The sequence below is a fragment of the Cygnus atratus genome, chromosome 4 (assembly GCF_013377495.2).
Source record: "Cygnus atratus isolate AKBS03 ecotype Queensland, Australia chromosome 4, CAtr_DNAZoo_HiC_assembly, whole genome shotgun sequence".
NCBI lineage: Eukaryota > Metazoa > Chordata > Aves > Anseriformes > Anatidae > Cygnus > Cygnus atratus.
The window spans coordinates 863,399-875,549 of record NC_066365.1 but is presented as its reverse complement, the minus strand read 5'-3'; the positions used below and the strand labels follow the sequence as shown (position 1 = coordinate 875,549).

At 40.2% G+C, this 12,151-nt stretch overlaps 1 protein-coding gene across 2 annotated transcripts in view; it reads left to right on the top strand.

Moving 5' to 3' along the window:
- The window catches only part of LOC118245019 (bifunctional heparan sulfate N-deacetylase/N-sulfotransferase 3), a 68,271-nt gene that overhangs the window by 15,869 nt on the left and 40,251 nt on the right, over positions 1-12,151 (top strand). For both annotated transcript variants that reach the window (XM_035540577.1, XM_035540571.1), the window contains exons 2-3: positions 7,509-7,596; positions 11,192-11,346. In XM_035540577.1, the coding sequence (XP_035396470.1) occupies positions 7,509-7,596; positions 11,192-11,346 (243 nt within the window). The remainder of the gene's footprint in view (positions 1-7,508; positions 7,597-11,191; positions 11,347-12,151) is intronic.

The following is a 12,151-nucleotide window of genomic DNA, read 5'->3' as shown; positions in this document are numbered from 1 at the left end:
CCCTGCACATTAAAGATTTGGGCTCTGAGGTATTCCTGTTAGCTAATTACTGCAGGTAGAAGCTAGCTGTCAGTAAACCATAATGATTTTTAAGTAACTGACACCAGGGACTTAAACTCTTCCTCAAAGAATTTTGCACACATTTTCTGTTTTAAATTGTACCATGTACTTTGTAAACAGGCATCTTGCTGGCGTATGGTACTTTTCAACTGTTAATTTTTTAAAGGACTTGGCAGACTTTTCAAAATCTGTTTTTAATTGAAAGAGTATTTTTTCTGTAAGTTACTGTATCTTAAAGTTTTTTTTCCCTATTTTAATTTTGTTGTACAAAGTAGCAGGCACACTTGTCCTCAGCTCACCTAGAATCTGATGCCTTATAAACTTGAACATAGTTACTGTCAGCAGCTTAGCTTTTCCATCCCTGTTTCAACAGTCTTCATCTTTGCTGGAATGTCTCCTCCTGGACGCCTTGCTTCTGCCAAACTGTAGAGCACTGTCCTCTCCATGCTTACATGGTTTAGGGTCTGTTCATAATTTATGGACTCTGCCTGACAAACACTTCGCTGAAAAGGCTGGAGATTTTTTTTAGTTTTCTTCCCTTGCCCTCTCTGTAGCATCAGCTCTGTTAAGAAAATGCACAGGGAAAATGTAAGCGGTCTTCTCCTTTTGTCTGAAGGATATCAAAATATACCTGGTATACCCAAAGCAATTATTCTTTCTCCTGCATAGATTAAATGTTTATGGTAATGGGTGTTAAGATGGTAGTCTTGGAAATCCAGGAAGAATAGATATTGAATTTTAATGATGTTCTGAAATACATAATTTATCATGAGGGAAACATTCTTCCTCAGAAGCAAAATAGTCTGTCTAATAAAATGATGATTCCCAGCCATTTGGGAGGGACCCTTATTGACACTGCCTTCTGTTTCTCCTTGCCGTGCTGCCTCCAAACACCCCAAATTCTTGCCTCTGCCTTCCCATCTCCTGGTCGCTCTATCACTGGGGCTCACTCTCAGTCCCTTATCACACTCCTGCAACATTTCTTATGGATCCCTTCAGCTCTCCCCATCTCTCCCTTCCCTAGGCAGTGTGTCTCTCCTTCTCCCTTTTCTGCCATAAACCCCAGCAGTGCCAGAAGAAGCCCAAACCTGGTACTGAGGCACAGGTTGTTAGCCTGGGCTCTGCTCTATGCCATGCTGCCACACCGAGCCATGTCTCGCTTCTAACGCTGGACACCTTGCTACTGCTTCAAAGCTTGGGGGCTAGTATGCAAAATATAATGGAGAAACCTCAAAGTCCACATGGGAAGTTTCAAATGGTGATTGTTGAACTGCTGAAAAAAAGCACAGTGCTCTAAAAATCAATATTTTTGAATGTATCATAAATGCAAACTTCAGCTGTATGTTACATTCCTCACTTCTGTATTTCTTCCCCCACTGTCCCTTTTTTTTTTTTCTTTTAAGCAAGTGAATTTGCAGTGTGGATAGGAACTTTAGGAAAGGTTGGATGTTGCAGAAAGGAAGGATGGAGGGAGGCAGGTGGTGTGCTTGTACATACCCAGGCAGCTTCAGTTGCAGAGCTTTCCTCAGAGCTTGTACAAGCTCAGGAAAGGCAAAACAATGGCACTAGAAGTGTACAGTAAAAGGACATCACATCAGTTACGGCTCATTAAAGCCCTATATCAAGACCTTCAGTCAGAAGTCAAAGTGGCTTTAGTTCTGTTTCTCCTCTCTCTCGCAGGGCTTAACCTATAAAGGAAACATGGTACAGAAAGTTAAAGCTGCTTCTGCGTAAGACTGTGCTTAACTCATGTGCTTTCACACTATACTTACTAAATTGTTTTAGCTTTTCAGAAAATCCTTGCCTTTTATAAAGAGCCAGTATGACGTAAGAAGCGAAGTAATTCCTAATGTAATATGAAACAGTAAAGCAAGTGTTCTAGAAATGAGACTGTTTTTTTCCTGGAAAAAGGAGGAGAAGATAGACTTTCTTGGAAAACTATGAAGCTGACCTTTCTTCTTTTTCTTACCAACATGAAAGCATGTACTAATTTGAAGTTTAGTATCTTAATGCTGCAGCATTGTTAGGCTATGTCTATTTCCTTACCAATTTAGTTAAAATTGATTACAAGTAAAATTAAGTGTTATGAACTGTTTTGCTTTTCAGATGTCTAAGTTCTCCAACAGCTTTTGAGGAGGAAAATAGTCATAAATACGTTGGTATGACTACAGAAATACACAATAGTTCATTTTCTGTAAAACAGAGTTAGTGTTTCCAACTTGTTTGGTTGATCAGCCAAGATGTTTAGGTCTGAAAAATTTGATGCTGAAGAAATTACTACTGTCTGTTTACCAAAGACAAGTTGACACTTCTGGTATCTCTGTGACAGGCTATAAAGTGAAATCATACAAGGAGGTATATGAAGAAGAATGGTTTCCTGACTATGGAGACGGGAAGCAAGTTTGGCAATAGGAGTTTTGTTCTTGGCTTTACTACTGATTTACTTGAGGAAAAGCTTTTAACAACCCATGTCATCTGTCTGTGTCTCTGTTTGTCCTGTCCGCAAGAGGAGACAAATGAAATAAAACTATTTCTTCTGTAAACATAGTTCACATTTCTGAATGAAAAGTGATGAAAAGAGCTAAATATTATGGTTGTCAAGAAAGGAGACCATCTATATACAAGGGCAGGGATTTTCATGCGTTTTCATTGTGTGAATATTTCAATTCAAGAATAATTCTCTTGGCTCCTCCTGCTCCATTTGTGATCCTAGAGCCCATTTTCTCTTAAATTCAAAATTCCATGAGATCCCACTGGCAGTTACAGCAGCTTACATTTGCTGAGCTGATTAATCACCTGAGAATCCGACTTTATTTACAACATACACGATTTCTTATATTCCTTTCATTATACTATAAACATGTCAGATGCAAAGATTGGGAGAACTCTAAACTGTCAGGGCAAATTTCATCTATTCATTGGATTGTTACAGGGCCTTTTTCTGAGATCGTTTTGGACTGTTGGAGAACAAAGGGGTCTCTCATCATATATTGAATTCTCACATTTGATTTCTGGTGAAAGGAATTTCCTAAACCTAATATGTGAGCTAGGAAAAGTTTAAAAGAAAATACTCCATTGTAGTTGTATACCTAATAATGATTACACGTCCTGCACTTTATTTTCCTTACAGGTACCAGTGGAAGTATAACAAATATACTAAATAATTATTTATAAACACGTGAAGATTTTACCGAACAGTTTCTAAAATATATTCTTCATTACTAGCATATTTATGTAACATCTCATACCCAGAGGGATGTTTCATAAAGCAATCATAAAATAAATATCACCAGCTTACCTTCAGTGTATAGAATAGCATTTAGAAATGAAATTTCAGGCTTTTCCTCTCCCCTGCTTCTCTTTCAGTGTCTCTAATCGAAACTCACAGTAATAGTCCCCGCCATCTGCTACTATATATTTGTCATGAGTTTTAACATTTTGTTTTTAGAACCTGAAAAATGCGTAAAATGTCAAGTCACTAAGAAAATAATCATAAGCACGACAACTCAAATGTTATCTCAGCTTGTCTGTACAGAAGATGGTTCACAGTAACTTTTCGCACACCCTCTTTGCAGATAGAGCAGGTAAGCAGCTACACCCTTGGTATTAGCTGGTACATTTTCAAACAGCATCACTAGATTCTAGCAAAACACCTGTTGGTTTTAATGAGAATAAGGTGGCCAAAAAAACAACAGGCTCTCTTTTGAAGTTCTTTCTGTAGCAGGTGAACTCCAGATCTCTGTTACTCTCCTTTTTATTTGTGGTGGAAAGAGATCAGTCAGGAGTGGAGCGAGGGATGTCTTAGTGACCACTGCCCTAAAGAAAATGCAGCCACCAGGCAGCTGTGGATGTGAGAAGGTGATAATTACACCAGTAACACTAACTCCCAGTGAAGAAGTAAACCCTAAATTGCATTATCACAGAAACACGGTGGGCTTTTTGCTACCCTTCTCTCACCTGCCATTTGCAAACCCAAAACCACAGCTCTCCTGTCAGCTGGGTGGCTGCAGCACACCTGGAAGTGCAGCAGCAAGCTCTTCCAAGCTTGAGCATTTCCAGCTTCTGTGCTTTCCTTCCTTTCTGTTTTTCCATCACTGGGAAGCTGTGAGGATGTTAGAAAGGTAGAGGATAAGACCATCAGCTCAAAAACAAATCACAGTTCCTTACAGTTCAGAGGTCAATGCTCAGGGGCAGTAAACACACCGTAAAGAATTTAATTTAAATGTTTTGGAGCCAGAGACTACACACAGTAGTCCTCCAGTTTGCTGGGAAGGGGGCAGATAGCTTTGAGATTTTTTTTATATTTGATATTACGCATTTAGAAATAGTCATGTTACCAATCTGATCTGTTCATTTGGGACTTTGACTTTATCCTGTGTAACTAAATTTTTACCACAGTAAATGTAATTTTTTCCCTAAACTTCTTCAAAGTCACACAGCATAGGAAAATCCAGAGGTCTGCCTCCCTGCTGGGTTTCTGAGGAACCTACTTCCCTGGTACGCAAACGCCTTCAGAATGATATTTTTGACGGGTTTCTAAACATATGTTTCATTCTTCTGGCGGGGTCTGTTGAACCTAAATCCGAGGAGCAGAGCTTTACAGCCCATTCATGTCATCTCGCTGTCAAGCTGTACTGAGTCTTTTTCATTTGAAGTTACATACTGTTAATCTAAGAAGTGTATAGCCATAGCATTTACCTCCTACGTTTTTAACTGTGCCTCTCGCTAAAAAGATAAATTTTTCACTGAATCAGTTCCCAGCAGCTCAAGGATGGTTTTAGTAATATCCTCTGCAGATTTGCTACCTTTCATTAGGACAAGGAGCCTCCTCAGTGATCCTTGCTCAGTTCGGCTGTGCAAAAGTCCTCGCTACGCTGGTGCAAAATTTCTCTCAGTATTTCACTTCAGAAGGCTCAAGCTTGTTTTCAGTGATCTCTGTTCTGTGCTTCATTTTACTCATCCCTTTTTAAAGGTCGTGGTTTGCAGGACATTTTTCAGGCTTTCCTTTCCAGTGGAAGAGGATGATCTTTGCCTTACTGCTACTGCTCTGTGAAGCCTCCTCTCACTGTTGCTGGAGCTATGTGCTGAAGAGGACAGTGGGAAAGCCAAGATGATGGGAAGGCAACACGATGGCCTTCCTGACCCGAGGGGACCTATGGGCATGGGAGGCAGAAACATGATGGCTCATTCGTAGGTTTAGCTTTGTGATTGATGTAGTTTTCATGCCTAATGCTCTGGTCTGCCAAAATGGAAAACAAGGCAAGTGCTAATGATGACTCAGAAGTGAAAGTGCTCGTATTTTGTCAGCCATGTCAGCAAAATTCAGCTTTGCAGCCCTCCAGGACAGGGACGAAAGGACTCTCTCTCCTATTGCTGCCGACCAGCTCCCTCAAGCACCAGGCTCCCAGAGCCAGGCAGAGCCACAGGCTGCTGAGCTCCTGCAGCCTCAGTCTCGGGGGGCCATGGCCTCACCCCACATTTCCCCCAGGGCTCCTCCTGTCCCAGCAGCAGCGGAGGCACCAGGGACAAGAAGCCATGGAGGTGAGGGGCCATTGTGACAGCAATGAATGGGTTAGTAAAGAGAGATTGGCTGTTGTGTTCCCCTTCTGGCAGCGCTGTGGTCTGTGGCTAGGGCCAGGTGAAATGCTCGGCTCTGGAAGGGGAGCGCAGAGCAGGGTAGAGGTACCCGCTGTGGTGCGCAGCCGCCTCTCGCTGGGCATGGGGAGCTCTCTGCGCCTGCTGCCTTCGGCCTCTAGAGGTTAGTGTGCAGGGCAGCCCCCTGCAACTGTCAGCCTTTGCTGGGCTTTGTTAACGCAATGTAGGTACAATAGCTTAAGGAGGCAGGCTTGACTGAGTTTGTAGATAGAGGTTGTACTTTTATTAGAACTGAGGTAGGTGAGTCCTCTAAAAGACCTGAAGGAGAGCTTGTGTGCCCAGAAGCATGTCTGATAAGGTAGATATCACTGTGGTCTGTGAAACAGGGCCATATTTTAAGAAACTTAACTGTGCTATGCCTATTTCCAAAGCTGGACTTGAATTCTGTGCTAATATTTTGTTGTCTTTGGCTTTTTGTTTTAAAAAATAAATAAATTGTTAGCTGCTAATACAATGAAAATGGCTATAAGGGTCATGTATCTCAAGGCAGCAAATTGTCATTGAATTCAAAGAGCAGGATGCCTACTTCACCTTTAAACTTTTAAAAATTTCTGGTGATTTTAATATTTTTTTGTGATTTTAAATACTCACCCCTTTCACAACACACTTCAAGTTACTTCCAACAAGGGTATTGTTTTTAACTAGTGTATTAAAACAACTATGGAATAATGTATGTTGACTTTGAAAACTCCTTGATGACTTTTGATGTACAAATTTTCCTTTCTTTCCAAGGTGTTGCTACTTAGCAGTCGGCACGAGTGCCTGGGCATGTCCATGTGCTGTGGCTGGCCATGCAGCTTGGCTGTGCTATGTGCAGTCTCACAAATCTCGAGGAGCCCAATGTGCTGAGAAAGTAGCTACTGTCAGCTCGAGGCGAGCTGTTTAGAGGAATGAGTGGTCTGGGCCTCGTGTTAGAGGAGGCTTTTTGGTTTTAAGTTTTGTTCTTGCTTTGCAGAGGGGTTTGGCTTTTTGTATTTTTTGTATTGGAGAGCTAGGTTTTCTCCATTACTCCTGAAAAATTGAAATAGTAAACAACAACAGCAGAGTAGGAGAGTTTGGGAGATAACTCCTGAAAGTAATCTGTAAATCTTGGGAGTGACAGATGAAGGGGAGCATATTGAAATCAAAGAGTGAAGCTGTATCCGATGAGTAATAGCTTTCCCCCTTCTTTCTGCATGCTGTTTTTTTGTTTGTACTAATGTAGTGCGAGTACATTTATGCTGACAGCCAGGATGATAACTGTCTGAGAAATGAGTCACAGTTTGGGGGTAGGATTAAGTTCTTTGATGTGGAATAGGTTTCATTTAACTTCTTTCTTTCTGTCCTTCTGTGTGTTTTTCTTTCATTGACAGTAATTTCAAAACATGAATAAAATGCTGTGTATGTGCTTGACCTGATCTAGAGAAAAGTAATTCTAATAAATGCTATTCACCCTAGCAAACAGAGCAGCAGTCTGGGACGTAAGATCTGAGTCTTGATCCTGGCCGTGTTCCACATTTGTTGAGTAAAGAGAAAGGTATTTTCACTGGCATGTGCCTTTGTCTCCCTATCTAATGACCCAGGGAGTAAGACAGCTTTTAGTAGCTGGTCACCTTTATAAGAAAAATAATGCTGTTGCATCCTGTCTTTAATCTTTAAATGGTAATTAAAATATCACTTCTTTGTCATACATAAAGTGCTGCTTTTATAGAGAGAAAACAACTGGAAACATATGTGTCTTTGAAAGTATTTATATTGTTACATTAAATTTCTGTGCCAGATGTAGTTTGCTACAGTTATATGTTTTTTTTCAGGCCCTACTTGACACTCAGAATCTTTTGAGAGCTCAGATTACAAATTTTACTTTCAACCTGGGATTTTCAGGGAAATTCTATCACACAGGTAAGAATGAAAAACTAAAACAATTTTCATTTTTATGGTGTTTTTTGTAGTACTGAGGAACATACAAATGACAGGGACTAACAATCTGAGTAGAGGGAGTAATTTCCTTCATTTTAGTATAACTGAAAAAACAAAATGTTCTTTCCTCCAGGTTGCTGTGGGACATAATTTGTGTGATTTATCAAATCAATTTTTTTCTCCTAAATTTATTATTCTGGATTAATCTTTTGTTTGAGCTAAGTCTCTGTGGAAATAATCATGTAGGTAGAGTCTATAAATACCTCTTTGCAGGTACATTTCTCTCTTAAAAAATGATTGCATTCATTCTTTGTGTAATAGTCCAGTAAGGAGAGCACTGACATGGAAGTAGGAGAGCCAAGCTGTAGTTTCTAAGCCTGAGAAGACTAAGCCCTTCAGAAAAGTGTCCTGTCAGGCTATTAAGTTTCCTGAGTAAGAGGAACATTCCCTTCTCCGTCTGCACGGCAAGACACACAGAAATGCCAGAGTCACTGGGCCAGGAAGAAAACTTGCAAAAGGCAGTCCATGTCTGGAATGACAGTTTTCTGTATGGTTTATATGTGTTACACGTGTGTCATAGGATAACACTGAATCAGTTCTGATGGTGTCATAAAAACATCTCATATTGTTTCTTCATGCTTTCATACAAAGTGTGGGACATGAAATTTCAGCTTAGATGCTTACTACAGAACCTGTCCCAGGAAATGGGGAGAGGGAAGCATGTAGAGTAGTGAAATGAATTTTTCTCTGCAACCATTTCCTGAGTACCCGGAGAATTTAGGTAGTAATTTTAGGTGGCTGGAGCATCTTAGGATGAGGAATCTGAAATTTTTAGTAAGGTGTGTTACCTGCAGTGGGTGCCTGTGGGGAACAGATTGAATTCCTCCTCCCCTTTTATTAAAATTCAGTTCCTCTTGACCTTTTTTGAGTGATAAATTCCACCAATCAAATGAAATTTCCTATTGACTTTACTGAGTGATCTTTTGAACTACCACAGTTTGTCCATTTGGATAGTTTAACCTCTACTGTAGAGATACCATAGCAATATATATTATTCATTAAAATAATGTTATACTTAAGCCACTGCAGCAATATGAAAAAATAAAAGATAAGGTATTAAATAGGATGTGATATAGAAGAAGCAAAGAAAAAGGTATGCATGCAAAACAGCACAACATGAGAGCTTGGAAGAGAGAGACGGAAGACAGTACAAGATAATGTCATAGTTGAGGGATAGTAATATGAAAGAGACAAAGTGACAAGTTGGCTGAGACTAGGAAACAAAAAAAAAGGCTCTATTCAAAGCTGAAGAAACACAGAACTTGACAGTGCTTGATTGCTGTGCATGTTACGTAGCAGAGGGATGTGTATAACTCTTTCTGTGTTTGTTTGTGCTCCTTGGTCAGTATTACTTGCCACACGACGAAAAGAGGCAGGGAAAGAAGTCAGTTATTTACAACCGATTAGTCCCTCACAGGTTTCTTTTGGGTACAGCAGAGATCAGCTAGACTCGCTAAATGTTTGACCCCTGACATCCAGGTGTCACCTGCGCAATTCAGAGAGACCAGAGATGCCTTAAATTTTTCACATTCAGTGCATCACTTTCTCCATCCAGTCCCAACCTTTTCTCCTTTCTCTTGCCTAGAATGGCCTAGTAAAAAGGTCCTGGCTGCCAAGCCCGTCACCTGCCAGTTCCTCAGCAGGCAAAGGTACTTTCCAGCCCGCTTCTTTTGCCTCAGTTAACAGTTCAGATGCTTTGGAGGGAACATGCACATGGGTTGCCTATTTTTGGTTGATCAAGATTTGGCAAAGGTATTGCATGTTTGTAGTACAAACTGACCCAGTTACCAGCTGTAAACTGAATGAGTTGAGCCTCGCTCTGTTACAGCCCATCTCCTGCTGTGGCTTTCTTCCTTTCTTGAAGAAAAGTTTCTTCTCCCTGACCTGGCTGTTTTATAACCTTTACCCACTCCTGTCACTTTCTTTGGTAGCATGTGAACATCACATAGGGCCACATGGAGTCTTAAAATCTAATGATCCAACAGATACTGATACATCATTACATGCTTCTGCACACATTTTTCCTTCATTGCTTTAGTTCCCTCTGAGGTAAAGGGAAATACATAGCAGTGAAGGAATGTTGGACAAGGTTTGTTGAAGGAAAGAAGAGAAAGCAATAGGCTTAGAGGGTTAATGAGAGTAAAGCCTTACTGATGGAGAAAACACAGGGGCTGAAAAGACTGAATAAAAGAGAATAGGTATTGCAAAATGCTGAGAAAAAGGATTTATGAAGTTGTGTTGACTATTTTGGAAGGAGTAGGAACAAGTAGCAAATATGCACACCATGAAGATTTGTTAATGAATAGGTTGTCAAAGTTTAGCTCATGCAATCTTTATAAGGCATCCCATTAGGGGTTTATTTAAATATAGCTGTCTTTGACAGGACTAGCCTATCAGTAAAAGTGCACTGGGACTAGGATAAATACCTGAGCTTGGAGGTGGAGGAGCGGGTGTCCTGATCCGTCAGCTCATTAGGCCCTGGTTCTCCCCAGCCCCGAGGTGCTGTCAGGGATGCAGGCTAAATCTCTGCTAACTTGCACAGAGCTGAGGCCCAGGAGTGAGCGCTGAAGGTGATGGTCATGGCTGTCAGGTTACCAGAATGGTCTCTGCAGTGCTCTTGGCCCAGGCCAGCCCCCGCTCCACGCAGTGCCTGGGTGCACCCCGGAGGGGAGCATGGGCAAGGAGCCACTCCCAGCAGGGAGCTGGGAGGCAGCTGCTTCTCTCGCAGGCTAGGATTTATGAGCATCCAAGTGGCCAGCTGGCTCGGGGTCAGGCCCTGTCACTGTCGTATTTCCTGCTGTAGCTGTAGTATATTCTAGGGGAATGACACAGCTACACACTGCTGCCTGAGCAGTTCCTGTTAATCAGCACACCAGTTAGAAATTGCTGCAGGGTCTGTGCCAGGGCACCACATCATTAGGAACAGGCAGGGGAGAGCACCTGAAAAGACAGATCTGGGGGCTGAGAATAACTTGGTGGGCTCCAGCCACTCTTTATCTTCAAAGATGCAGATTTCTGGGAACTCCTAAATAGGTTGTAACTGGAATGCAGGGGAAGAGAAAGCAGTTGTGTTTTGCATAACGTTCTGAAAAGGATGCTAGAAAAATTAGTTCCACATACCACAGGTAACAAAAGGAAAAGAAATTTGATTGGAGAGTGAATTTCATTTGGATACAGAATACCAAAAAAGAGTTGTCAATATTTTCATTTATCCTCAGTACTAAACAGTCTTGTACACAATTTCCCTGCTTCTGTCCCTTAATTGCTGATGTTATTGATACAGCATGCGAATGTGAGAAGTGTTGTGCCATACATTCAAGATGCCATGAAAATGGGACTCTCGGTCTTTTACCTGACTATGGTTATTTCAGGAAAGGGAATATATACTTGGAAACATTTAAAATTCTAAGTAATTTCAACAGTCAAACTTTATTTTTCCAATTTTCTTCTTTTCCAAATATTTGTAAGAATATAATAGAAGTAGAAACTATACTTCAAGATTTATTTTTTTTTTCAGGCACTGAGGAGGAAGATGAAGGTGATGACCTGTTGTTGAGGTCTGTGGATGAGTTCTGGTGGTTTCCCCATATGTGGAGTCACATGCAGCCTCATCTTTTCCACAATGAATCATCACTAGTAGAGCAGATGATCCTCAACAAAAAATTTGCCTTAGTAAGTAATATTTTTACACTTTATATTGAATTTGAGCGTTCAGAAACCACTTTTTCTATTCTGTAAGAAAATCAGTGCTTGTAGGATTTACTTTAATCCCAATGAATGGAAAAAAGAAATTTTTGATAAAGTGATTTTCACAGTCACTTTGTGGTATAAAAGTTCTGTTTCTCTACAGTTTGAATTTCCTTCTCAATTAAAAGTTTGAGTTTGTATTTATTAAAAATAAATAAATGGAAAAAATGTTTCAGAGTGAAGAATGACTATGTTCCAGGCTTGGAAAGGTGTATTAGAAAAAAAAAAATCTTCTAGTGCAGAATTCTTCTAAATAGAATTTTGTCCAAATAACCTCTTGTTTGGATTAGGGAAAAAAAAATCCTGATTAGAATAAATACTCTTGCCAAAACACATCAAAAGACTGTGAAAACACTGCATGTTAGAATTAGTGAAGTGTGCCACTTTTTCAAAGATGCTTTTCTGTGGTGATATCTAATAACATCCCATATATTCCCTTTAGATCAACTTTATCAAAACTTGTTTTGAAAGCCATTGCCATTACTAATTATTTATTTACAGCAAAGTTCTGGAAAAAACTTAAGTGAGAACAGAAGAAAAAATAAAAACAGATCCTTAGGCCTACTGATACTAAAAAAAGCATCCTTATATCTTCTCAACAATTAATTGCATGCAGTAAAACCAAACCATAACATTCACACGTAATACAGTATATTACTTGTCCGGAAATGGATGTTGCTAAATTTAAATTATATTTGACTATAAATATACCTTATTACTTAAGCTTATT